Here is a 25,644-nt window from a genome sequence, read left to right as displayed (position 1 = left end):
AACTTAGTGGGGCTTGTTCTTAATATGTTCATATTCTCACCTCCGTATCTTCATTTTACCTTGATAGTTGTTAAAAATAGTCAGTTCTGCCCTTAACCACTTTTTTCTTATTTTTCCTGTCTCCATTCTCCTTTTTCTTTTATTTCTTAAATCCCATCATAACCATCTTTTACATTTACCTGTGCACACTGTTAAAATGTACCCATCAATTGTTGTAATTAGACATATTTTATATATATAAAAGATGATACATATACATATATGGTATATATGTATATGTATCCTCCTATTTATATATATAAAATATATATTTTCCTTTTGTTTAGCTGTAGGGGTATTTTAGTCTTTTCCTCTGTTTTACGCACATTCACTTTATGAATGTGATTGTAATTTATTTTCTTTTTCTTTTTCTTTTATTTTTTATTTCTTTTTTCTCAAGTACCAAAAGGTACCTTGGGGGGCCCACTCAAATAGACGTTAGGCCCCTTCCAACGGTCACATTTGTGACCGTTGGAGGGGCTCCAACGTCTATGCGTGGAGCCCCTCCAAGGCTCCTTTTTGTTGTTATAAATAGGGGCTCTCCCCTTTGTATTTCTCACTTCTTGAGGGAGCTTATGCTCCATTGTAATGGGGTTTTTACCCCTTGTCCATTGTTTCTTCAATAATATGCAACTTATGACTTTATGTCATATTTTTCCCTTTTTATGGGTTTTATGGGTTAGCACATTATGTGCTTGTGTTGTTTCCCTTTAATGGGTATATTTGCACTTCACGTGCATAAGTATGGGTTCATTATTGAACCCAATGTATTCCAACTCACTTTCTAACATGGTATCAAAGCAAGGTTGAGATCGAGTTGCTCTTTGGTGCATCGGGAAGCGTGGTATTCAAGAATTTGTTAAAGAAAAATGGTGAAGTATTCATTTCTCTCTATTGTCTTATAGTTATTCGGTATGCATTCTATTTCTTTGAGTATTGTATGAAGAATGGAATATGTTCTTTTCTTTATGTGTGATTTTTGTCATTATGTCTTTTTTTTGAGTTTCTTGCTACTCCATTGAATCGTTTTCGTATGTTTTTCTTTGAAAAACTTTAAATGATAACTTGTTTGGCGAAAAATTAGATATATGATTGCTCAAAACTTGCTTTAATGGGTCGGTAAAAATTTATGACCGTTGGAACTTTGAATTTACATTTTAAACCTAACCTTGTTTATGAAAATACCTTTATATGAATGTTTAGTCTTTAAAGAAAGGTATGTTAAGATTAAAATGCTTGTGAAATATAGTTTTTTGAAAAATGTGTGGCATTTATGTTTGTCCATCACATGTTATTTAATGCATCATTGTTTTGGCCTTATTATTGTTTTATTAGAGATGTTTGTTGAGGTGAGTTATGGGCACCTCGTGTTATATCATTTTAGATTGTCCAAATTGCCATATTATAGATGGTGGTTGAGGTGAGTTATGGGCACCTTGGGACTCTAGAATGATTTGGTATATGATCTCTAATTATGAGTGTGACACTCGTTGTTATGTCTTTTTAGATTGTCCACTTACCATATTATAGATGGTGGTTGAGGTGAGTTATGGGCACCTTGGGACTCTAGAATGATTTGATATATGAGTGTGTCACTAGTTTGTTCTTGTGCCATTGATATTATGGATGCTTCTAAGTAAATGTGATGGACATATGGTATTTGAAACCTTAAATGTTTTAAGGTACATTTAAAATCAAGATGTTTTCGGATTATAGCCCAACCTTTTATTTGTTTATGAATCTTATGAGTGCATTTGCACATTTGTGATTCCGTATGTTGTGCTCGTTGTGCACAAGTATTCTAAGTGTTCTTGGTGTGTGTATGTTCACACATTTGTTCTCAAGAATTTTATTTTATCGATTATAGTATCTTGTTGAAGATATTTTTTACATGCATGTTATTGTTATGAGAATTCATTTTAAAAGGAGTATTGTTTTATTCGAGGTTTATTTTCATTACAAGTTTATTGCCTCAAAAGTCTTTTCCTTTTATGCCCATTATCTAAGTGTCATCATATGTAGACAAGAATTTTATTACACCTTCGTGTGTTTTTAGCCCTTTGTTGGCTTTTGCTCTCTTGGTCTAGTAGCTGAACACACTTGTCTTGAGTGATCTTATATGTAGACAAGACACGTTGATTCACACCATGGTGTGTGATTTTTAGCCTATGTTGGCGTTTGTGTCCTTGTTCTAGTCGCTTAAGATGTATGCCCATGGTTGGCTTATTTCACTCATTTCAAGTGCTATCATATGTAGACAAGAGATGTATTATGTTTTAGCCCATGGTTGGCTTCTTACTCTTGTTCTAGTAGCTGAACATACTTGGTTTTAAGTGTATTTTTTACGTAGACAAGAGATACTTTTTAGTCCATGTTGGCATGTATTCTCTTGTTCTTGTCGTAGATGCACTTATTTCAAGTATTATTATATGTAGACAAGAGGTTCTTTTACACACCTTTGTGTGTGTCTTTGGCCTTTAATGGCTTTATATTCTTGATCTAGTAGCTTATACACTTGATTTACGGGTTTTGGAGGACTAATGAGGAAGATGTTTGTAATGGATAAACTATTATTGAAATTTGCAAAATTTCATTCATGACTTGTGTTTTTCAAGCAAATCATATTTTTGATATGCATATCAAGTTGATTTCTTAGCATTTAATCTATATATTAAGTGCTTATGGTTTTTGCGACCCTTATATGCAAAATGTGTATTAAGTATGTCTTTCATAAATGATTTTAAAACCTTGTGAACTCTTGGGTTTATTTTGCCTAAAGTATGCTTGGAGACTTCGTCTCTCTTGTTTGGGACTTCATTACATGTTTGAAGCATGTTTTAGTTCTTTGAGTATCAATTCATATTATGATTCGTATATGCATATGCTCTTTATGGCCTTTTTTGGGCTCTCATTCAATAAAGCATATGTATGTTATGTCTCTTCGTAGGCTTCTTGTGGTATCCCTTAGTGGATCATTTTGTTATTCCCCATTATGGGGTTATATTTGTCCAATGGTGGACCTTATGAATGCATTATGCATTCTTGCAATTTTTGCATAATTTGCTTCCGCTCATTTTGTTTTAACATAATGTATGATTTAGAAACTTTGGTTTTCTAAATTTTTCGTTTCATAATAAAGTAACTATCATATTATGCATAAATTTTGCACCTTGTTAGGAATGTTCCTTTTTGAGTAAAGTGCAAAGATATTGTTTACTTGTTCTTTGTTGTTTTCTTTTCTCATGATCTTGGAGATAGGACAAAGGGAAGTACCCTGGATGGTTCGGGAAATGGGTTCATCATTTGAAGACAATTGGAGGAAGGCTATTTCAAGTTTCATTGCATCCTTGCCGAAGCCTCTTGGAGTCGCCGAAGCCTCGTGGAGTTTTGCCCTTTTTTCAATCTTTTCGTTTCCCTGCAAAGCTTGAGGGGGGGTGTTAAAATGTACCCATCAATTGTTGTAATTAGACATATTTTATATATATAAAAGATGATACATATACATATATGGTATATATGTATATGTATCCTCTTATTTATATATATAAAATATATATTTTCCTTTTGTTTAGCCGTAGGGGTATTTTAGTCTTTTCCTCTGTTTTACGCACATTCACTTTATGAATGTGATTGTAATTTATTTTATTTTTCTTTTTCTTTTATTTTTTATTTCTTTTTTTTCAAGTACCAAAAGGTACCTTGGGGGGCCCACTCAAATAGACGTTAGGCCCCTTCCAACGGTCACATTTGTGACCGTTGGAGGGGCTCCAACGTCTACGCGTGGAGCCCCTCCAAGGCTCCTTTTTGTTGTTATAAATAGGGGCTCTCCCCTTTGTATTTCTCACTTCTTGAGGGAGCTTATGCTCCATTGTAATGGGGTTTTTACCCCTTGTCCATTGTTTCTTCAATAATATGCAACTTATGACTTTATGTCATATTTTTCCCTTTTTATGGGTTTTATGGGTTAGCACATTATGTGCTTGTGTTGTTTCCCTTTAATGGGTATATTTGCACTTCACGTGCATAAGTATGGGTTCATTATTGAACCCAATGTATTCCAACTCACTTTCTAACACCACCATGTTTCACAATGAAAAAGTATGGAACACAAACCGTCTTCACCTTTGTTCATTGAATTAGCACCTCTCTCTCTCTTTTCTTCACTCTTGTTTATTGAATTAGCATCTCTCTCTCTTGTTAGATTCAATTGCTTTAGATCTGAGTCAAAGTCATATTTTGAATCTAGATCCAGTCCTTAAACATCAACCATATTAGCTCAGCATGGCCCCAACCCTTTTGCACAAAAATCGATCATATTGAGTGAGAGTGAGAGGGTTGTGGTAAATGAAGAAAGACAGATATAAAATGGGTAAACAGAAGGGATCTAATGAGGGTAAATTTGGTAGCATTTGGAGTTTATTGATTCCTAACTATAGTTGGAGGAGGATAGTTACCACAAATGCATTTGAATAACCAAAGATAAAAATGACTATACATTTGAATTATGTTTTTTTTAGGTATGAGTGAATTATAAAAAAAACAACTGCGTAAGTTTTTGTAAATAACCCATAGAATTATCTGGTTTTTTTATTTACTTTATCTTACACTTTGGCCCATTTTTTTCAACTTATTTTAATTTCATCATCGATCAATCTGCACTTCAACTGGATATCTTTTGCATCACAGTTTATGTTTCTTTCATGTGGTTATGAGTTTCCCGGGATTTCATCCACACAGTTGAGGAACCCTTGAAGCTATTGTTACTTCATAGCCAAAATGAATTGTATGCCTGAAACGGTACCATACAACTGTATATTGTGTGAGAAAGGAAGAGGAAGAGACATCAAGAGGGTGCAAGCCAAAAACCCACGATTTTCACTAGTGGATTCTAGTCTCATTAATTAACATATAAGCAATACATTAGTGTATAAGAAAGTACAACTTTACCCTTAATACAAAAGGTTAATGACATGACTATACAAATACAACATCGGACAATTTTACCCTTATACAAATGCACGATATTTCTAACAGCCACCCTCAAGCTGTACATGTCTTCTTTATCATGGACAGCTTGCCTTTAAGAAACCAGAATCGCACCTTCGACAGTCCTTTCGTGAATATATCGGCTTCAAAACCAACAAACCTTGCTTCTATCTCTTGATCTTCTATTTTCTCCCTTATAAAGTGTTGATTAATCTGAATATGTTTTGTCTTCCCATGATAAACAGGATTCATGTATGTTTTGATGTGACTGGTTATCACAATATATTAGGGACTTTCCTATGCTTGGTTTTAAGGTGATAAGTATATGTTTGATCCACGTCACTTCTACCACTAAGGCTGCCATGGATCGATATTTAGCTTTTGCACTCTATCTTGCAATGGTTCCTTGTTTCTTACTGCTCCAAGATATCAAGTTCTTACAAAAAAACGCGTAATATCTCGAAATAGACCTTCACATATCGAGATCACTGGCCCAATCGACATATGTAAAATCAACGACAACCAATGGGTTATCGCCTTCTTTGATGTACCTCAACCCATCATTCATGGTACCCTTAACATGTAAGACTCGCAAACCCCCAGGGACGGGGGTTTCTTTTTAACGCAACATCGACCCCCCTCGCCCGACTCCTCTCCCCCTTTCTCTGTTGAACTTGGACCCCCCCCCCCCCCCCCCCGAACCCCCTTCGTCTTCTCTCCCCCTGACTCCCATCCCTCTCTCCTGTTTATAGGAGCCCCCCTTTTCACGCCGGATGCCGACCTCTATAGGGGAGCTCTCTCGTCTCCCTCTCTCGCTCGTCGGTGCAACATCGGACCTCTCGCCGGTGCACGACCCCCGTCGGGATCTCCTCTCGCCGGACCCCCTCCTCACGCCGGCGCAACCCGAACCCAGAACCCCCCACTTAGGTACGAATCTGTTCCCCCTCTATCTCTTGTCTCTCTCCTGTCTCTGGGTTACGAGAGTCTCATGAGAGCCCTCTCTCTCGTCTCTCTGTTAACATCAGGGAGGAGGGCGACACCCCCCCCCCCCCCCCTCTCACCTCTCTGTCTTTCCCTCTTCTTCCTCTACTTTCTCAGAGGACAACAGTAGCCACTGGCTGCTGCTGTGGTAGTTGGGTGCCGACCAGGTGGGGCGGTTGAAGCCGTAGCCCCCCGTATTATTTTCTCTGGTCAGCAACCCAACCAAGAGAGAGGGTGTAGAGCACCCTCTCCTTCCTCTTCTCAGGAAGACCGGCAACAGCCTCTGCCTGCTGTTGTTTTGTTTTTCCAAGAAGGGCAGCCGGAGGGAGGGCTTGATGCCTCTCTCCCTCCTGCCCCTCGGACAAAATGAAGGGCAGGCGCCTCCTGCGCCTACTTCTTGTTTTTGGAAAGACAGCATAGGTCAGGCAGACCCCCGTCTCCCTCTTTCGCACACTGATGCAAACCCCTGTGTCCAGCCTGGTTCTCTCAAACTGGAGGACCGAGCCTAGGCTCGGTCCCATCCAGGTTAGGGGCCAGGCCAGGCTCGGCCTGACCACCGAGCCCACCCCCTCCCCTTTGTTTCCCCTCTTGCCCAGGAACTGAGCCTGGCTCGACTGTGACCTGCCCAGCCATGCTGGGTAGGCCCGACCGAGTTGAGCTCGGTCATTACCAAGCCCAGCTCGATCCCCGCCTTCTACTAATCAGACGCAACCAAGCTGAGCCCGGCTAGCATCGAGCCCAGCTGGGTTCACCCGTGGCATGAGCTCGGCTTAGTCAAGGGGCAACATGGGCTGCCCCTCACTTGGCTCAGCCAAGCTGAGTTCCACAAAAGTCAAACTCAACTTGATCCATTTTTTTGCGTGTTATCGTACCCGGCTCGGTCCGATCGGCTCGAACTGGGTTCGGCTTCAACCCCTGCAACACAAATGTTTCTTATTTCGTTAAATTAAAATGGTTGCATCGTTTCTTTCGCAATATGATAAAATATCTTTTAGCGCACCACATCGGCGCAATGGACGTGACATGCGTACCAAGGCATGAGCCCTTGAAAACTTATGCTCAGAATCGTCAGCAAGTTTGACTGTTTCGGAGGTAAGGGAAAGTTGCATATGAGGGCAAATGACAGAATACTTCTAATTGATACGTATAGCATATATATATGCTTTTAAACTCAAGAACGCAGTTTTGCATATTCTTGTCCATTTAAAATTTGTCATTTACTTTGCCACGGTGCTGTTACGTGCACAGGTTACTGCTTACGCAATTTAGTGAGCTGATTCACGGTTTTGTACATCATGCACTGTTTATGCAATTTATTTAGCCGATGTACAGTTTCGTGCATCGTGCATCGCTTATGCAGTTATTTAGCTCGATGCGTAGTTTCGCACATCAAGTCAAGCTTTATGTCATTTATTTTGTTGCCACGCTGTTACGTGCATAGGCTATTGCTTACGCAATTTACTTAGCCGATGTACGATTTCGTACATCGTGCACTGCTTACGCAATTTATTTAGCCGATGTACGGTTTCGTACATCGTGCATGGCTTACGCAGTTTATTTAGCTCGATGTGTGGTTTTGCACATCAAGTCTGGCTTTATGTCATTTACATTGCCGCCGCGCTGTAATGTGCACAGACTTATGCTTTGGTATGTATGTATTATATATACATATATATATATATATATAACTTTGTAAAGTATGTAGTTTTTTATATTTCTGTCTACTTTGTAATACACTTGCATTTAAAGACGCAGATTTGCGCATACTCGCCAAGTTTTTAAAGAAAAAAGGAATTTCACATGTAAAATTCTAAAGCTCGTAATATTTATTGTTTCGAAAAGCAAAAACGAATATTTGGCATTTGCATATTCACAACTAAGTCTTTCCCTCAACTCTACGTAACGAAAGGGCTTCGACTGCGTAGTCCTAAGTCGTACGTACAGTCTTTCGTTTTGGTATTTGAAATGACTCGGATATTTCCAGCCTAAAGCACGAAACATTGAAATTTCTAAATGATGTTGGGGTTTCTTTCAGAGAAACTGATACCCCTTTCATCGTAATGGTACTATCAGACACGCACAGCATGTTAGTACTATGATAATTGGATGAGAGGTTTATGGTAACCTCGTAGTGTACAAATGCACAATGTTTAAAAGAAAATCACATAAATGGTGATAATCAGGTCTTTAAGATTTCTAAAAAAAATGTTGTATTCTGAGAAACCGATACCCCTCTCATCGTAACAGTACTATCAGACATGCACGGTGTGTTAGTACTACGATGATTGATGAGAGGTTTATGGTAACCTTGTAGCATGCAAATGCACAATGATGAAAAAGAAATAACATAAATGGTGATGATCACCTTCACAGACAAGATGCTCGAGTTGGTTTGAAAGACCAGAGCATGTAGAATGGGTCATTAGTTAAAATAGAACTTGACATACTCATTCGTCTCTTTGGTTCTGTCAAAGGAGAGGATGAGATGGTATAAAAACTCTGATGGACAGGTTGTTAACAATTATGCTCCTCGAGTAGCAATTGAACTCAGTATCTCCGGTCATCGGAGTTAGGGGACTAGGCTACCAAAAATTTATCGTAGGTGGTAGGTCCCAATGACTTCTACAGAAGTATGGATGCATCTCTTTGAACAAGTGGCATTTGGGGAATTCTCTCTCGGACATTGGCCATCTCCTTAGGAGCAGACTCAACTAGTTGTCCAGGGTATCAAAATATATAGAATAACAAACCCCCAGGCAGTTTTAGTTATTTTTACATTTCTCCTGTGCATACCCTCATGACAGTTAATATTGAAACGAGATTATTGTGCTCATTTTGCTTATTTTGAATTGCACATCACAAAAGAAGCAACGTATATGTTAGTTTTGTTCTGAATTTTGATATTTATGTACCTAGCAGATTTTTATAAGTCTGACCCATTTTATGGGTACATATGATGATTAGGTGGGAACGGCAGGCGATGACGCGATGATATCAAGATCCTACTCTTTCTTTGACGTTTCGCTCTTGAGGACATTTTCTTATAATTTGGTATAAGGGTTTCTTTGAAATTTTACTTTTCGTATAAACTTTGAAACCTTGTTTTGGATCTATTTGGTTTTAATGAATGTACGGAGTTATAAATCCGTTGTGTAAAGGAAAGTTTTCTTGTAATGCGCCCAAGGTTCGTTGACCTGTTATTTCAAACACCATTTTTCGCTGAACTGCTATTTTAAACTCTGAAAAATGAATGATTACAAAGATTTTAAAATTTTCCTAAAAAGTTAAAAGTCTGGGATTTTGGGAGCGTTACATAACATATCTCAGAATACACTTCACTGCCTCTAAGTGTCCTCTAGGATCATGCATATATTGGGATACTTGATTAACTGCATAAGAAATATCTGGCCGTATAAAGGTTAAATATTGAAGTGCTCTCACTATACTTCTAAACTGGCTCAGATCTTTACACTGCCTTTATCCATTTTCGGTTTTGAGCCAATCGGTACAAGCATGGACACAGGTCTGCAAACTCTCATACCACTTCTTTCAAAAAATATCCATGGCATATTTTTGTTATAACAAAAACATCCTTTCTTTGCTGCGATCCACTTTCACCCCAAGGAAATACCTTAACACACCCAAGTCTTTCATCTGAAACTGCCTTTGCATGTAATTCTTCAAGAGATTTATATGATCAATAGAGGTCCCCATGATGACAATATCATCCACATATATCAATAGTATGGTAATGTCATGACTCCCAATCTATGTCACGGGGATTTGGCTAGCAGGGTGCCGCACCCAGGGTCATTTTTATCCATTTTTTTTGGATTTTTTTTTAAAAAAAAAAAATTGCCCTATGAAATGGGCTGCGGAATTTTTAAAAAAAATTCTTTGGGGGGGGGGGGGGGGGCGCTGCCTCCCCTGGACCCGGGGGCCCGTTGACCGCGCAATGGGACCCGCACCGGGGGGAGCCCCCGGACCCCCCTTCCTGCAAGGGCAAAAACAATGAATCAGGCTCCACAACTCATCACTTTCATCTTTGGGGACAACCATATAAGATAAAAAAATGGTAAAAAGTAAGTTGGGCATAAATGTCATGGACCTTAATAGCTACCATACATTCATACATATACACTATACATGATATATATATATATGTATATATATTACATTTTTGCCCCTGCCGCACCCCCGCACCTGGTTTTTTTGGAAGTGCCGAATCCCCGCACCCGCACCCATGTGACATAGCTCCCAATGCAAGTGAATAACGAGTTGTCCGTTAAAAACCATATGCCCTAATTTCATCTAAAAATCTCTTAAACCAAGCCCTAGAGGCCTCTTTTAAACCATATAGGGACCTTTTTAATTTGCATACCTTTTGATGAGGATCACCTTCTGTATAACCCGGCAGCTGCTCCATGTAAACTTTCTCTTTCAGGCCTCTATGCAAAAACACATTCTTTACATCCATTTGATACAATTCCCAATTATGTATCATGGCCAAGGACATGACTAACCTGACGAGCCTTGTATCTCTCCACACTACCATCTTCTCTTTATTTTATCTTATATAACCATTTGCAGCCAACTACATTCTTATCTAATGACTTATCAATGATTTCCCATGTTTGACAATAATGCGGCGGACTCATCTCTTCGTTCATTGCTTCGATCCACCGATAATTCTTACTTGCTTGAGCATAGAAATTAGGCTCTTGTTCACGTTGAATCTCATTGAAGAAGGCTTGATATTCCAAACTAAAGGTGTCATATGAAACCCACCTGTCAATCAGATGCTTTATTCCAGTTGACCTCCGGAGAAGAGATTCATGAGGTTGCAAAGCGGCGGTACCTACTTGATTCTGGGGCTGTTCAATACTTTCTTCGGTCTGTCCAGTTCCATCTGTCTGATTGTCACTCGGCTGTTCATATGCACCGTCTCGTACAGGTTGATGTTCATATGCATCGTCTCGTATAGGTTGATGTTCATATGCATCGTCTCTTACAGGCTGGATTCTTCTTCTTTGATAAGTCTGGCCATAATACCTGTGTTTGCATTGTTCATTCCTGCTGACCAATTGCTGCTAAATATGACTGGTAACATTAGAATCCCCAGCATGTGGCTGAATGTTACCCTCTGCATTCAGATTTTCTGTTGCAGGCATTTCTACATAAACAGGTGCATTGACACTCATTGTTTCTTCACGGCTTTGCATGGACTGATCATGATCAATATTGCATTCTCCACGGGTAAAGGAAAAGACAGATTAGCAGCCATGAGAAAAAAAACACTAATGTAATCGGCTCAGAAAGTTGAAACAGAAAGACAAATTAGCAACTGGAACAAGCGCCTGTTGTTTTTGGACATATAAAGCAGATGAAAGTGATCCCAAACGATATCAGTGCAAATGGGTATCAATCAATCACCAAATAATATGTAGGCAATAAAACATATATAATGTGACCTTGATAATATTAGGTTTCTTCAGATCCAAGACAAATAAGGACTGCAAAACGAGAAGATATAGATTTAAAAGAAGAAACTGAAGCGAACTAGATCTGGAGAAAAAGATATTAAGAAGATAAGAAAAGAAAGAAACTCACAGGTTTGGGGTGGCTATAGAGATCAAAATCTAACATGAATCTTGATGCAAGGATACAGATCTGATCTTGGTAAAACTCAACCCAGATCAGATCTGATCAGAAATACTGCAGATCTGTATCAGCAGAGACAGGGTAGGCTGTGATCAGATCTGAACCTAATCAAATTCAATTCAGGCCAGATCTGATCAGAGATAAAATGGGTCGAAATCAGACTGCAGTAGACACAACCCAACAAGAGAAATAAAAGAACAGGATAGAACTGGAGAAGGAAGAAAGGAGGAGGATAATGAAAGAAAGGAGAGGAGGAAAGATCCAATGCTTGGATCTAATGAAAACTTACCTGGACAGATGGTCTGATATCATAAAAGTTTTATTCCATCCACCAAGACCTGTATATTGTGTGAGAAAGAGGAAGAGACGTCAAGAGGGTGCAGCCAAAAACCCACGATTTTCACTAGTGGGTTCTAATCTCATTAATCAACATATAAGCAATACTTTAGGGTATGAGAAAGTACAGCCTTACCCTTAATACAAAAGGTTAATGACATGGCTATACAAATACAACATCAGACAATTTTACCCTTATAAAAATACACTATATTTCTAATATGCCCATGGATATTGTATAGGGACAAAAATTAGCATTGTGATAGAAGCCTGAATGTTCAGTTCTAGAATCTGTTCATGTGGATATGGATATAGGGACAATGATTGTTTGAGTTTCTGTTTAATAGTGTTCACATGAGTATAGTATGGGAATGAAAACTGATTATCCATGTGATATGGTTAATCTGAAATCTTTTACACTATGTTAAAGTTTTGAGATATTGCGAAATTTAATTGCATGAATGTTTGATTGTTAATCTTCTTTCTGTGTGAGCCTACTGTTGGACTGATCATGGGAGTTTAACTCTTTTTGTTTTTCAACTATGCAAATAGGAAAATAGAATCATACATAGCTGGAAATGGAAACTGTTTTTTTATGCCAACTAGAAAGTGACATTGTCTGGCCATGACACATGCATAGATTAACTCTTTATTAACTGTGCTATGTCTTGTATATTTTCTCCTCTCTTGTCCTTAATAAGCCAAATGGTACTTTATACAAACAAATTTCCTGTTATATTTTGAACATGTATAGAGAACCCTCTTTAAGTACAAATACCCTCATCCATCCAAATGTAAAATTTATGTCATCATTCTTTTTTTGCTAGGTCAATGAAAAAAAAACCTCCATCAGTGACCACATATTGGCAAGCCTCTGGTTGGTAAATCCCTTGAATTCCCCCCTGCCTACCTGGGAATATACCCAGCTTCGACCTTTCGGCAAGGGTGCTCCCCATAGGTTTCAAACAGTGGTCGTTCCATGTCATGTGGCAAACCACAGTCGCCACTAGCCAGGAGGCAGAAAGATAGGAAAAGATTGAACTACAATTTCTAACACTGGGCTAAAATAATTATTCTGTTCTGAAGTTTTCTGGACCACTACCATCTTACAAATACTTCAACTTTTCAATTCTCTTTCTGAGAAGTTTTCATCCTGTGGTAATGCCTGCGATGTTTCTTTCTAAGCGATCTCATTCCAGTTGAATGTGCACATTTTCCTTCTTGCTTGTTATAACCCAATATTTTACTCTTGAGCTCCATGGATGAATATCTAGGGTAATGTTTATTTCTTGTATTGTAATCAGGAGTTTTTCTACCTGTCAAATTATTTCAAGAATGTGTTGCACTTTTTTGCTGATGGATAATTGCTTGATACAGGTGTATGGTGCATCTATTGAATCTTGCCGTCCGATACTTGGCTGCCCCAGTGCTTCACAATTCTGGTTTTGCTGTAAGTCTAAATGCCTTGTCTGGAAAGAATAGTGAAGCACCTTAATCATGAGTTTTGTACAACTGGAAGCTATGATGTTTGATTGTTATGGATTATAAACTTGTACTCGTGACAGAATTATTTTCTTTCTGTGAATTTGTTGGTGTTTCAGGGCTCCTGCTCGCGCATATGGCAAAGGGATTCATACTGGGATGCTCGTCCAGCTTTTCGAAGGTATTTCTGTGCTTCTGGAAAATGTTCCTGTTAATATAAGAACAAATATTTTGCAATACCACATAGAGAATATGGAAAATATGTCTGGCTTTCTAAAAGATGACAAATATCTATATATTTTAGAGTACAATGATAACTCCAATAGATTCCTGGCAAATTGACTTTCTCATGAGTTAATTGGTAACTAAATTTATGATATAATAATGGAAATATCGTAATGTATTTGATTTTCATGGAATATATTTAAATTTCAAATATTATAAACTTATTCATTAGAATATATGGTAGATAATTTTTATAGATTTTATTTATTTAATTTCCCATGTTACATGGCTGTTTACATTTTTGACATTATGACAGAAATTTATATTTTTCTGCAGCAATGAATATCCCCTTTTTATTCCACGACAAAACTCTTGCTCAACCAGTGGGGAGAATTCATGGTCAGATAGAAGCTCTAGTAATTTTGGTGTTAGGTCAATGGAGTCAGAAAAAAAACCACAGTTGGATGGTGCAGGAAACAGTACCTTTAATTATTCCAATGTTTCTCCACATTCAGTGGAAACTCACAAGGAGTTGCAGAAAGGAATTTCTCTTCTAAAGAAAAGTGTGGCATGTGTTACAGCATACTGCTATAATTCATTACACTTGGACATTCCAACTGAAATGTCAACATTTGAAGCCTTTGCAAAATTGTTATATACTTTATCATCTGCCAAGGAAGTCCGATCTATTCTTTCTTCAAAGATGGCGTGCTCAAGGTCTCATGCTTTTACTTTTTTTTTCTTCTTCTTGCTTATTGAAGTACTTGAAATTCCTTCTGGTATCCAACTTGGCCTTACCTGTGAGTCGAAGAATTAGGTTGTTCCTAATGTTGTGCCAAAAGTTGTTTCTTATTTTGCAGATCTCATAAGCAAGTTCAACTGTTGAACCAGTCCATTTTGCATGAACAGTATCTGGGGAACTCTTCAACGTCATCGCGGATCATGGATGAAAGCCTGCATGTAAAACCCTCCATGGTATGACTGAAAAGAGTCTTAAACATTCACTTGGTATGGATAATGATTTAGGGAAATCATGAATGATTAGATGTCAAGCAATAGAAAAATGCATATATGACACCATTTTTAATCTGTTATAATCAAAATGTGCCAATAGTGCAATTAGCATGGCAGAAAGAAAATCTCTATTAGGCTTTTTTATGAAAAGAAAAAATGATGTAATACCTTTTTCACTTACAGACTTGTTATAAACTTTTTTTATCAGGTGTATTAAGTAGCAATAAATTATGACTCGCAGATGTACTTTTAGCACATTATGAATGTTGAAACAGCGATTTGAGCAAATCTAATGGTATTTTGTTTTGATCTTCCATGCAAAAATTGTTTTTATGTTGTAAAATTTGTATGTTTGTTCTGGTATCTAATTAGATTTACTTGTTTTGCACGATTCTTAAAGCCTTCTTTATTCTAAATTGAGGATATGTTGCTACTGTTTGTTGCTGTCTTTTTTTTCTCCTTTTCTTATTATGCTTTTTTGGCAGCTTGGCTTTAAAGATATGAACATCACTAGTTCTGCTCCTAGTTTCCTTTACATGAATGAGCTGGCTGATGCCAAGAATGCTGAAAGCCTTGTTGATGGATGGGATATCATTGATTATCCTACCCTTCCTCCACCTTCTCAGGAAGAAGACATTGAACATTGGACTCGAGCAATGTTCACAGATGCTACAGGGAAAGAACCAATCCGATGCCATCAAACTTGAAAGTCAGATTTCTTTCTGTTCCCATTATAGTCTACTCACTGCAAAACAATCTGCTTTTGGTCCATATTTGCTTTGCCTTTATGTTGCATGAATTTGGATGTTACTTCTGGCAAGTGTGAATGGAAGTTAAAAGTTGATTCTTTTGTTCCTCTAATGCATAATGATTGAGTGTCTATTGTTTATGATAATAGATGACACTCATCAGACTGACCTATGTTTTTTATCTTTTCCTTTTTTGCTAGCCAAGCCTTGTTTATGATGGTTAGCTCTACGCCAGCTAACATATGAATAAACCATTCAATTGCCTGAGAAAGTTGGAATTAGATAGGAAGCAATTTTCAAGAATAACCCAACTTCCAACATTATAATTTTCTATGGTTTTCTGGCTAGCTATTAATATGTTTGTTAACTTTGGAGAAAAGCAATGCCCATTTCGTTCTTTTTTTCCTGTGCCACAAAGCGCAACTGAGTTTGTTTGTCATCAGCAGTGGCTTGCCTTGCTCTCTATCACCAAATTCATTATCTGTTAGTGCTAAAACTTTCTGATTTGTCAATGTTAATGAAGCTCAAGTTCCCTTTCGTTTATCATTGCTGCCTGCTGGATTCATTTGGAAGGGCACTGCTTTGTTTCAAACGATGAATGTCTTCTATCAGAGAAGCCCTTTGCAAGTACCACGTGGATACAGGAAAATTTAAACTCTGAAACAGGAACTGAAAGCTCCAGTAGTATATATTAGAAAAATTCAACCAATAGATGCACAAGGGTCTATCAAGATTCCTTAAGAAGATAATATGTGTTACTTATGGAGGGTCGAACAGTAATTATCAGTACAGAATTGGATTGAATACACAGTTGATAGCCGTTAAATTTGTCTAACGACTTTTTCATTGTAGACAGCATTTTTGTGTATCACTTGATTGGAAATGTTCACTTAGGTGAGTTTGCTGAATTTAAGAGATGTGAGAGTGGGGAAAAAGAACAACAATAGAGGTACCGGAAACAAGACGACGAGAGGGAGAATAGGGCATCGAACTAGCATCCTCCTTTTTTCTTTTCCTTTTTAACATATGCACATACTTGTACAAAAATGGTATGGGCTTTGACAGAACTGCCCTTACAATAAAATAAGGACACTTATGTATAAACTTACACTAATTCCAAAAAAGCCCTTACATAACAATATCAGTCCCAAGCACTCCCCCTCAAGTTGGGGAGAAAATATCCAACATCCCCAACTTGCCACTAATTTCTTGAAACCTGATTTTATTTACAGATTTAGTTAGGATGTCAGCCAATTGGAGTTGAGAGTGCACATAATGAATTTTAAATTGTTTGGTTTCAACTTTCTCCTTAATAAAATGACAATCCGTCCCTATATGTTTGGTTTTCTCATGATGCACTGGCTCTGATGCTATTTGTATGGCAGCCTTGTTGTCACAAAATAATGAGATAGGTGTCTTCACTTTAAGCCTTAAATCAGAAAGCAGTGACTTTAACCACATCCCCGTTGCACATTCCATGTGCTAAGGTTCTGTACTCTGCCTCTACTGTTTTTTGCTTTTCCATGACACCAAAATCCCTCAATCAATGCACAGTACCCTGAGGTTGACCTTCTATCTTCAATTGCTCCAGCCCAGTTTGCATCTACATACAATTGTACATCAAACTGCCCATGATTTGCATATAAAATCCCTTTCCCAGGTTTTGCTTTAGATATCTTGACACCCGATACACCACTCATATGAGCAAGAGTAGAAGAATGCATAAATCTACTTGGCACAGTCACAGCATATGCTATATCCGGCCTTGTAATGGTAAGATATATTAGCTTTCCATCCAATCTTTGATATCTTCCATTATCTGCCAATTCTTTGTCATTGCTTAGCCCTAATTTATGGTTCATATCAATAGGAGTGTCTACACTTCTACATCCAAGCATTCCGACTTCACTCAGAAGATCCAGAACATACTTCCTTTGAGAGAGAAGAATACCTTCACTCGATCTTAGGACTTCGATGCCTAGGAAATAATGCAATGGCCCGAGGTCTTTGATATCAAATACTCTTCTTAAGTATGACTTCAAGTCTCTATTCCTTCTTCATCATCCCCTGTAATCACAATGTCATCTACATAAACAATTAGTACGGACATCTTATCACCACCCTTCACAAAGAGTGTATGATCACTTATACTTCTGTTGTACCCAAATTGGATAATGGCTTTACTAAACCTTTCAAACCATGCCCTTGAAGATTGCTTGAGCCCGTGTATAACCTTCTTTAACCCGCACACTTTGTTATCATTGCCAAACAACTTGAAACCAAGAGGAAAGACCATGTATATGTCCTCACTCAAGCTACCATGCAAAAATGCATTCTTTATATCTAATTGATTCTATGTCAATCCCTACCACTTAGGGGCTAGAACGCAAAGTAAAAAAATATAGATCTCATTGGAGTTAAAGTGCTTGAGACAAGCATAGTCAACAAGGGGAATGAACCCCTTTAGAGCCATTGGGATGCTCCCAATGACTAATGGTTATTTACCATTTATCCCCTAATGGAAATACAAAAAGACAAAAATAAAAATAAAGACAAAAAATACAAACTAACTGAAGTGCCTCTAATGGGCATAACCTATTACATAATGTGAAAAGACCAAAATACCCTTAATGGGCATAACCGATTACATTAATGTAGCAATATATACATATTTATATGTATATATACACACTATTTATATAGGTATATAACTATGTATATACACCTATATATACATCTTAACACTCCCCCTTAAACTTCTAGTGATATGACTGAAAGTTTGTTAAGCAAAAAGTGAAACTAGGGAGAAGGAAACACCTTCGTAAAGAAGTTGGCCAACTGAAATCCTGATGCTACATAAGGCAGTGAGATGGTCCTCTTGAGATATTCTTTACAAACATAATGGCAATCCATCTCGATATGCTTGGTGTGTTCATGAAATGTATGATTGTTGGCTATATAGATGGCGCTCTTGTTATCACAACATAACTTGGAGGGTATGTGCATATACAACCCAATATCTTTTAACAATTTTTCCAGCCACACAATTTCTGATGTCGTTGTAGCCATGACACGATACTTAGCTTCTCTTGATGATAATGATACTTTCTGTTGTTTTTTACACTTTCATGACACTAACGAATCACATATAAAAATAAAAAAACCAGTAATTGAGCATCTATCATTGAGATTTCCTCCTCAGTCAGAATCAGAATATGCAATTAACTCAAGTGGAGAGGAAGAAGATAATAGAAATCCTTTAGAAACAAAAATTTGCAAATATCGAATAATCCTCACAACACTCATGTGCATAATACTAGTAGAGTGTTGAAACTAGCTTGTTGTATGCACGATATGAGAAATGTCAGGTTGGGTGATAGTCAAATAGGTCAATGCCCCAATCATCTGTCGGTAAGGAGTGGGGTCATCCAAAGGTGTTTCATAATCTATTTTCATCTTTGCATTGATTACTTCAGGAGTGTTCACTCTCTTCTCATTAGTAATTCTGACTTGTCAATAATCTCAGTAGCAAACTCGGATTGGGTCAGTAAATAACTGCGAGGAGTATATGCTACTTTTATCTCCAAAAATAATCTACGAAACCTTAGATCCATCATTTCAAAAATCTGTTTAAGAATATTTTTAATGTAATTTACTCTCTGTTTGTCTCCTCCAGTGATGATCATATCATCAACATAGAGAAGTAAAATGACAATACCAACATAGAGAAGATTTAGGTGTTATGATATTGAGAAAGACAAACTTTATGTTTCAAGGAATGTAACTTTTCTTGAAAAAGAAAATGGTTTTGGAAAAATTGAGTCTAAGAAACCATGTGAGTATTCATTTTTGTTTGATCTTGTGCATGAGCATAATGATGATAATATTGATGGGAATGAAAGTAATGATATTGAGAAAGAAAAACTTTATGTTTCAAGGAATGTAACTTTTCTTGAAAAAGAAAATGGTTTTGGGAAAATTGAATCTAAGAAACCATGTGAGTATTCATTTTTGTTTGATCTCGATGATAATATTGATGGGAATGAAAGTAATGATATTCATGATATGCATGAGAGTGTTGATGGTAACACTCATGATACACATGAAGGTGATATGACTAATGTTGAACCTCACAATGAACTTCAAACGTACTCTCATCGTACACAAGGCCAACCACCATGTGCATTAGAAAGGTATATACAAACTCAAGACATAGATCAATCTAGTGTTAGAAGAACGAAAGTATCCCAAGCACCTAGTAGGTTTGTATCCTATGAATCGTTTGAACCCCACTATAGAGTTTGCCTTATGGCCATACACTTCTATGTCGAACCCTTCTATAATGAGGCCAAAAATCACCATGAATGGATTGAGGCCATGAATAATGAATTAAAAGCCTTAGAAAAAGCCAAAACTTTACCTACAGGAAAGAAAACTATAGGATGTCGATGGGTCTATAAAATTAAAACCAAAAGTGATGGAACATTAGAAAGATACAAAGATAGGCTAGTCGCCAAAAGGTATAATCAAGAATATGTGATAGATACAATGCTACAAAGTAGCTACAAAGGTGCACACACAAGTATAAAAGCCTCTAATGGGCCAAATACAAAGAGCCATTAAGGGCTAACACACAATTTCTCAAAAGAGAGCAAGAACACAAGTAAAAATAATAGGGCTTTATTTAAATATGCTTAGAAACAAGCATGGCATAATACAAAGGAGGGAGTGCATGGTCCAACAACCAACAACACTTTTTATAACAGTCAAAAAATAAATAAAAAGAAAAGAAAAGAAAATAGAAGTCGTTAGTCCCTAGTGGATTAATGCCTATTACAATGTTGAAATAATTGAAATACCCCTTATGGGTATTTCAGTTTACATACACAGAAAAGGATATATATATATACACACACGTGCTTAATGTGCTTTTCTGCTCTTCCAATGTTTTTTTTCGCAGTTCTGACCCCATAAATGTGTTGAGCATGGTCAATTTACGAGGAATCCACACCTGGATCATGTGTTTTCGATGAAAAGAAATGATATTTGGATCCTTGAAAATTTACAAAGATTTTGGATCATTGATTTTTTGAATCTTATAAAAACCCACCCATGTGTCAGAATCGAACACTTCAAGAGCTGATCCCTATAAAATCAAGTACATAGATCACATCTGTATGGTCAGAATTTAAAAATAAACCTAAAAAACCATTAAGCACATAACATTAAGCACCTACACTCTATTAAAATATATATATTATAAATATATATATATATATAATACATTTTATCATATACAAAATACATTTTAATACTCCCTTGGAACTTACGGTGTGATAACTAAAAGTTTATCAAGAAGAAAATAAAATCGAGGTGATGAAAGTGTCTTATTGAAGAAGTCTGCTAGTTGATACTCGGAAGTAACATAAGGTAGGGTGATGGTCTGCGTCAGAAATTATTCATGCACATAGTGTCCATCCATTTTTATATGCTTGGTTCTTTCATGAAATGTATGGTTGTCAGTTATGTATATTGCACTATTATTATCACAATATTGTCTGGAAGGTGTCTGAAGATGAACACTCATGTCTTCAAGTAATCTTCGCAACCAAATGATCTCTGATGTTATCGTAGTCATTGCATGGTACTCGGCTTCAATGGATGATAATGATACTTTCTGTTTCTTTCTGCACTTTCATGATACTAAATAATCACTTAAAAAATACAAAAACCAGTAGTTTAATGTCGATCATTTGGATATCGTCCCCAATCTGAGTCAGAATAAGTAATCAACTCAAGAGAGGAACATAAGGATAACAAAAGACCTTTAGAGGTAGAGGTTTGTAAATATCTAACAATTTTCATCACAACACTCATGTGAGTGTGAACTGTGGTGGGAGAATGATGGAATGGCTAGCAATATGAATAATGTGCGCAATATCAGGCCTAATAATAGTTAAATAAATCAGAGGGTCAATCATTTGGTGATATGGAGTAGGATCATCCAGAGGTGTCCTATTGTCAATCTTTATCTTGGCCTTAATAATTGCAGGTGTGTCTACCATTTTTTCATCAGTAATGCTTGACCTGTCAATAATATCATTAGCAAACTTGGTTTGAGAAAGCAAGTATCCTCTAGGAGAGTAAGCAACTTCAATTCCAAAGAAAAATCTAAGAAATCTAAGATCAGTCATTTCAAAATATTTTTTAAGAATACATTTAATATACTTTAATTCATGTTTGTCTTCACCTATAATGATCATATCATCAACATAAAGGAGAACGTATAATAATCCCTGCATCAGATTTCTTAGTAAACATAGCAATATCAGTGTAACAAGATTTAAAACCAAGCTTTAGCATAACAAAACCAAAGCGATCATACCAAGCTTTGGGTGCTTGTTTCAAACCATAAAGTTTTTCTCAATCGAAGTACCTTATCAGAGAGGACTTCAAATCTAGGAGGTGAATCCATATAAACTTCTTGTTTTAAGTCTCTATTTAAAAGTGCATTTTTTCCATCTATTTGGTAGATAGATCAACCCTTAATAGCGACAACAACAATGAAGGTCCTAACTGAAGTCATCCTAGCTACTGGTGCAAATGTCTCATCATAGTCTATCCTGTATTCTTGTGTATGCCCTTTGACAATTAACCTGACCTTGTTTCCTTTTAAGGTCCCATCACTCTTAGTTTTGGCTTTATACACCCATTTACAACCTATAATTTTCTTACCTTTGGGCAAATCAGATATTTCTCAATTCATAGATTTTTCAAGTGTCCCTAATTCTTCATTCATAGCTTTTATCCATTCAGAATATTCTTTTGCTTGTTTATATGTGGTAGGTTCAAAATAAAACAAAATTTTAGCTAGACAAGCTCTATACTGTGGTGAAAAAGACTCATATGAGACAAATATATCAGGGAGTCTAGGAGTCCTATTTGATCTTTTGACTTCTTTAGATTGTTGATTTTCTAAGGTGGGGTATCTTTCTAAGGCATTTGGTTGACTATCATTTTCTTGTCTTCTATATTGAATTATGCTAGGTCTTCCAGTTTCAATGTTTTTATTATTCTGATTTGATTAAGGCTCTTCATTTCTATCATTTTCAAACAAAGAATCATCCTTATTATGAGAATAATTCAAGCAAAAAAGAATACTTAGTCTTTCTTAGGCATATTTTAAAAAAACTTTCATTTTTCATAAAATGAACATTCCTGGATATATGTATAATTTGTCTTTGTTGAAGTCAAAACATCTAAACCACTTTTTAGTCTCTCGATATCCAAAAAAAAACATAGGATATGGCTTTAGGCGAGAGTTTATCATTTTTGTCAGTGAGAACAAAGCACCTACATCCAAAAGGTCTTAGTCTAAGATAATCAGGAGAAATTTTGAAAAGTTTTTCATAAGGAGAAATATTTTGAAGCTTTGATGACAGAAGTCGGTTAATGAAATATACAGCCGTCAAGCATGCTTTAGCCCAAAAATGTTTTGAATCATCTTTTGCAATTAAAAGAGTTTTAATAGTTTCAATTATGTGCCTATGTTTTCTTTCAGCTAATCCGTGTTGTTGAGGAGTATAAACATATAATCTTTGGTGAATAATTTCATTATTTTCAAAATAAGTTTTGTAATCGTTTGACATAAATTCTCCCCCAGAGTCGGAGTGGAAGATAAAAATTTTGGTCTTAATTTGGTTTTTAATAAAGTTATGGTATTTTTTAAAGTTAGCAAAAACTTCATTTTTGTGCCTAAGAAAGTATATTTATGAGTATCTAGTATAATTATCAACAAATATTACATAATAAGCGAAAACATCTTTAGATAAAATAAGAGAAGGTCCCCATACGTCCGAGTGCACTAATGCAAATAGTTTAAAGGAGAAGAAGGTTCTTTTTTAAAAGGAAAGAGCTTTCATTTTGCTAAGAACACAATCCTCGCAATAGAATTTTTCATTACAAAATTTGTTTAAATGGGTTTCATGAGATCATTTTGATAAACTAGAATGTCCCAATCTTTGATGCCATAAAGCTAAATTTACATTTTGAACATTATAACAAAAATTGCTTTTTGGACGAAGAAGATGATCTATGTAGTAAAGGGACTCTCCTTTATGTCATTCCCCAATCTGCTTCTCTGACTGGAGATCCTGCACAAAACACACATGGTCGGTAATTTGTGAAACATAAAAGATATTTAAATTTAGTTTTGGGACAAGCCTAACTTTTGCAATAGAGAATTCTGAAGTACTTTCAAAATTCCCAATGCTTTTTATGCTAAGAGAGGAACCATCGGTGGTAAAAACATTATTTTGTGTTGAATTAATGCAACATTCGGAAAGTAAAGAGGAATATGGAGTCATATGAAATGAGGCTCCTGAATCCAAAATCTATGAAACGTTATCGAGAGGTGATGACGTAGAGACCGTGGCACTGGAAAGAGAAGATTTTTTTATTATTGGATGAAAGGTCTCAATGATTTGAGAGAACATGGTTTCGATAGATTTTGAATCTTTATTGGTTCTACTTCTTTCTTTGTGAGATGCTCCCACGGATGCTACATTTTTGTCTTCTCTTCCTTTTAACTTGGGGAAAAATGGTTTAATATGTAAGTTTGAGAGTAACCTGCGAAAGAAGAAAAATAGAAGAACAGGGGTGCGGCTGTCACGATTTCAATAATGAAATCGTGACCTAAACATTATATTAATAAGTGTAAAATGAACAGTATGGGTCCGGGTCTGGTGTAATGTCCAGACCCGAAAGACCAAAAAATAAAACATACAGACTCGGTCCTGTACATACAATGGACCTGGGTCTAACTATCCAGACACAATGGACCCGGGTCTAAATGTCCATAATACAGTTTTTCACCCCCCCTCAAGTTGATCATGGTTTTGGACCATGAACAACTTGCCTTTAAGCATCCAAAAACGATCTTTTGTCAAACCCTTTGTAAATATGTCTGCAACTTGTTTTTCAGTATTGACGAACTCAGGCTCGATCTCTTTTTCTTCAACCTTTTGTCTCACAAAATGTTGGTCGATCTCAATATGCTTAGCACGACTGTGATGTATAGGATTGAATGACATGTTGAGAGCGCTTTGATTGTCACACAGTAAGGTAGAGTGAGATATCTTTTCTCCCACTTCAGTTAGTAGATGCCTGATCCATGTGGCTTCGGCAGTAGCGGCAGCCATGGATCTATACTCAGCCTCAGTGCTGGATCTAGCGACAGCCTTTTGTTTTCTACTACTCCAAGAGACTAAATTTCTACCGATGAAGACACAATATCCTGATGTAGATCTCCGTTCATCAGGGTCTCCTGCCCAATCTGCATCACAATATACAGTAAGTTCATGCTCATCCTTGCTGCCAGATGACTGTGGTGAATATATCAATCCGTCCCCAATGGTTCATTTCAGATATCGAAGGATCCTCTTAACCGCTTCCATATGTCCAGTACGTGGTGCATGCATAAACTGAGACACTTGATTGACTGAATACACAATATCAGGACGAGTGAATGTGAGATACTGTAACATCCCTATTAGACTGCGATATCTGGTGGGGTCCTCATACAGGTCTCCATCATGAATGCTAAGTTTTTGGTGAAGCACACTTGGAGTTCCTAGAAGCTTGCAGTCTTTCATGCCTGCCTTACTAAGAACATCTATTGTATACTTGTGTTGAGTGAGAGTCAAACCATGAGCCTGGCTGTCAACTTCTACACCAAGAAAGTAGCGCAAGACACCAAGATCTTTCATTTTGAACCTCTGGCCCAACAAGTTTTTGACTTCTTTAATGTGAGCTTCAGAGTTTCCTGTGATGACAATATCGTCAACATATATTAACAGTAGGGTGGTCACATTCTGACTTCTAAAAATGAATAATGAGTGGTCCAGTAGGGAATGTGAAAATCCATGCTTTTGAATCTCAAGCGAGAAGCTGTCAAACCAAGAACGAGATGCTTGTTTTAGACCATAAATAGCTCTCTTTAGCCTGCACACATGGGTTTTACAGTTTTGTTCTTGATATCCAGGAGGTTGTTCCATGTAGACTTCCTCCTTCAAATCCCCATGCAGGAACGCATTTTTTACATCAAGCTGACTCAGCTTCCATCCATATTCAACAGCCATGGAAAGAATGATTCGAATTGTTCCCATTCTCA

At 36.9% G+C, this 25,644-nt stretch overlaps 1 protein-coding gene across 5 annotated transcripts in view; it reads left to right on the top strand.

The window, feature by feature from the left end:
* LOC149811687 (uncharacterized) overlaps window positions 1–25,644 on the top strand; it is a 115,295-nt gene that overhangs the window by 82,716 nt on the left and 6,935 nt on the right. For 4 of the 5 annotated variants that reach the window (XM_089993823.1, XM_089993820.1, XM_089993821.1 and 1 more), the window contains 5 exons: window positions 13,381–13,453; window positions 13,605–13,666; window positions 14,047–14,427; window positions 14,571–14,685; window positions 15,210–15,433. In XM_089993823.1, the coding sequence (XP_089849949.1) occupies window positions 13,381–13,453; window positions 13,605–13,666; window positions 14,047–14,427; window positions 14,571–14,685; window positions 15,210–15,431 (853 nt within the window). In that variant the 3' untranslated portion in view covers window positions 15,432–15,433. Of the gene's footprint in view, window positions 1–13,380; window positions 13,454–13,604; window positions 13,667–14,046; window positions 14,428–14,570; window positions 14,686–15,209; window positions 15,585–25,644 lie in introns of those variants that run through there. The other variant, XM_089993824.1, reaches the window with a different exon arrangement.

This window comes from Nuphar pumila, chromosome 17, assembly GCF_984573655.1.
Source record: "Nuphar pumila chromosome 17, dmNupPumi1.hap1.1, whole genome shotgun sequence".
Classification (NCBI taxonomy): Eukaryota; Viridiplantae; Streptophyta; class Magnoliopsida; order Nymphaeales; family Nymphaeaceae; genus Nuphar; species Nuphar pumila.
Note: the sequence above shows the minus strand (reverse complement) of the source record. Positions and strands in the feature narration are given on the sequence as shown.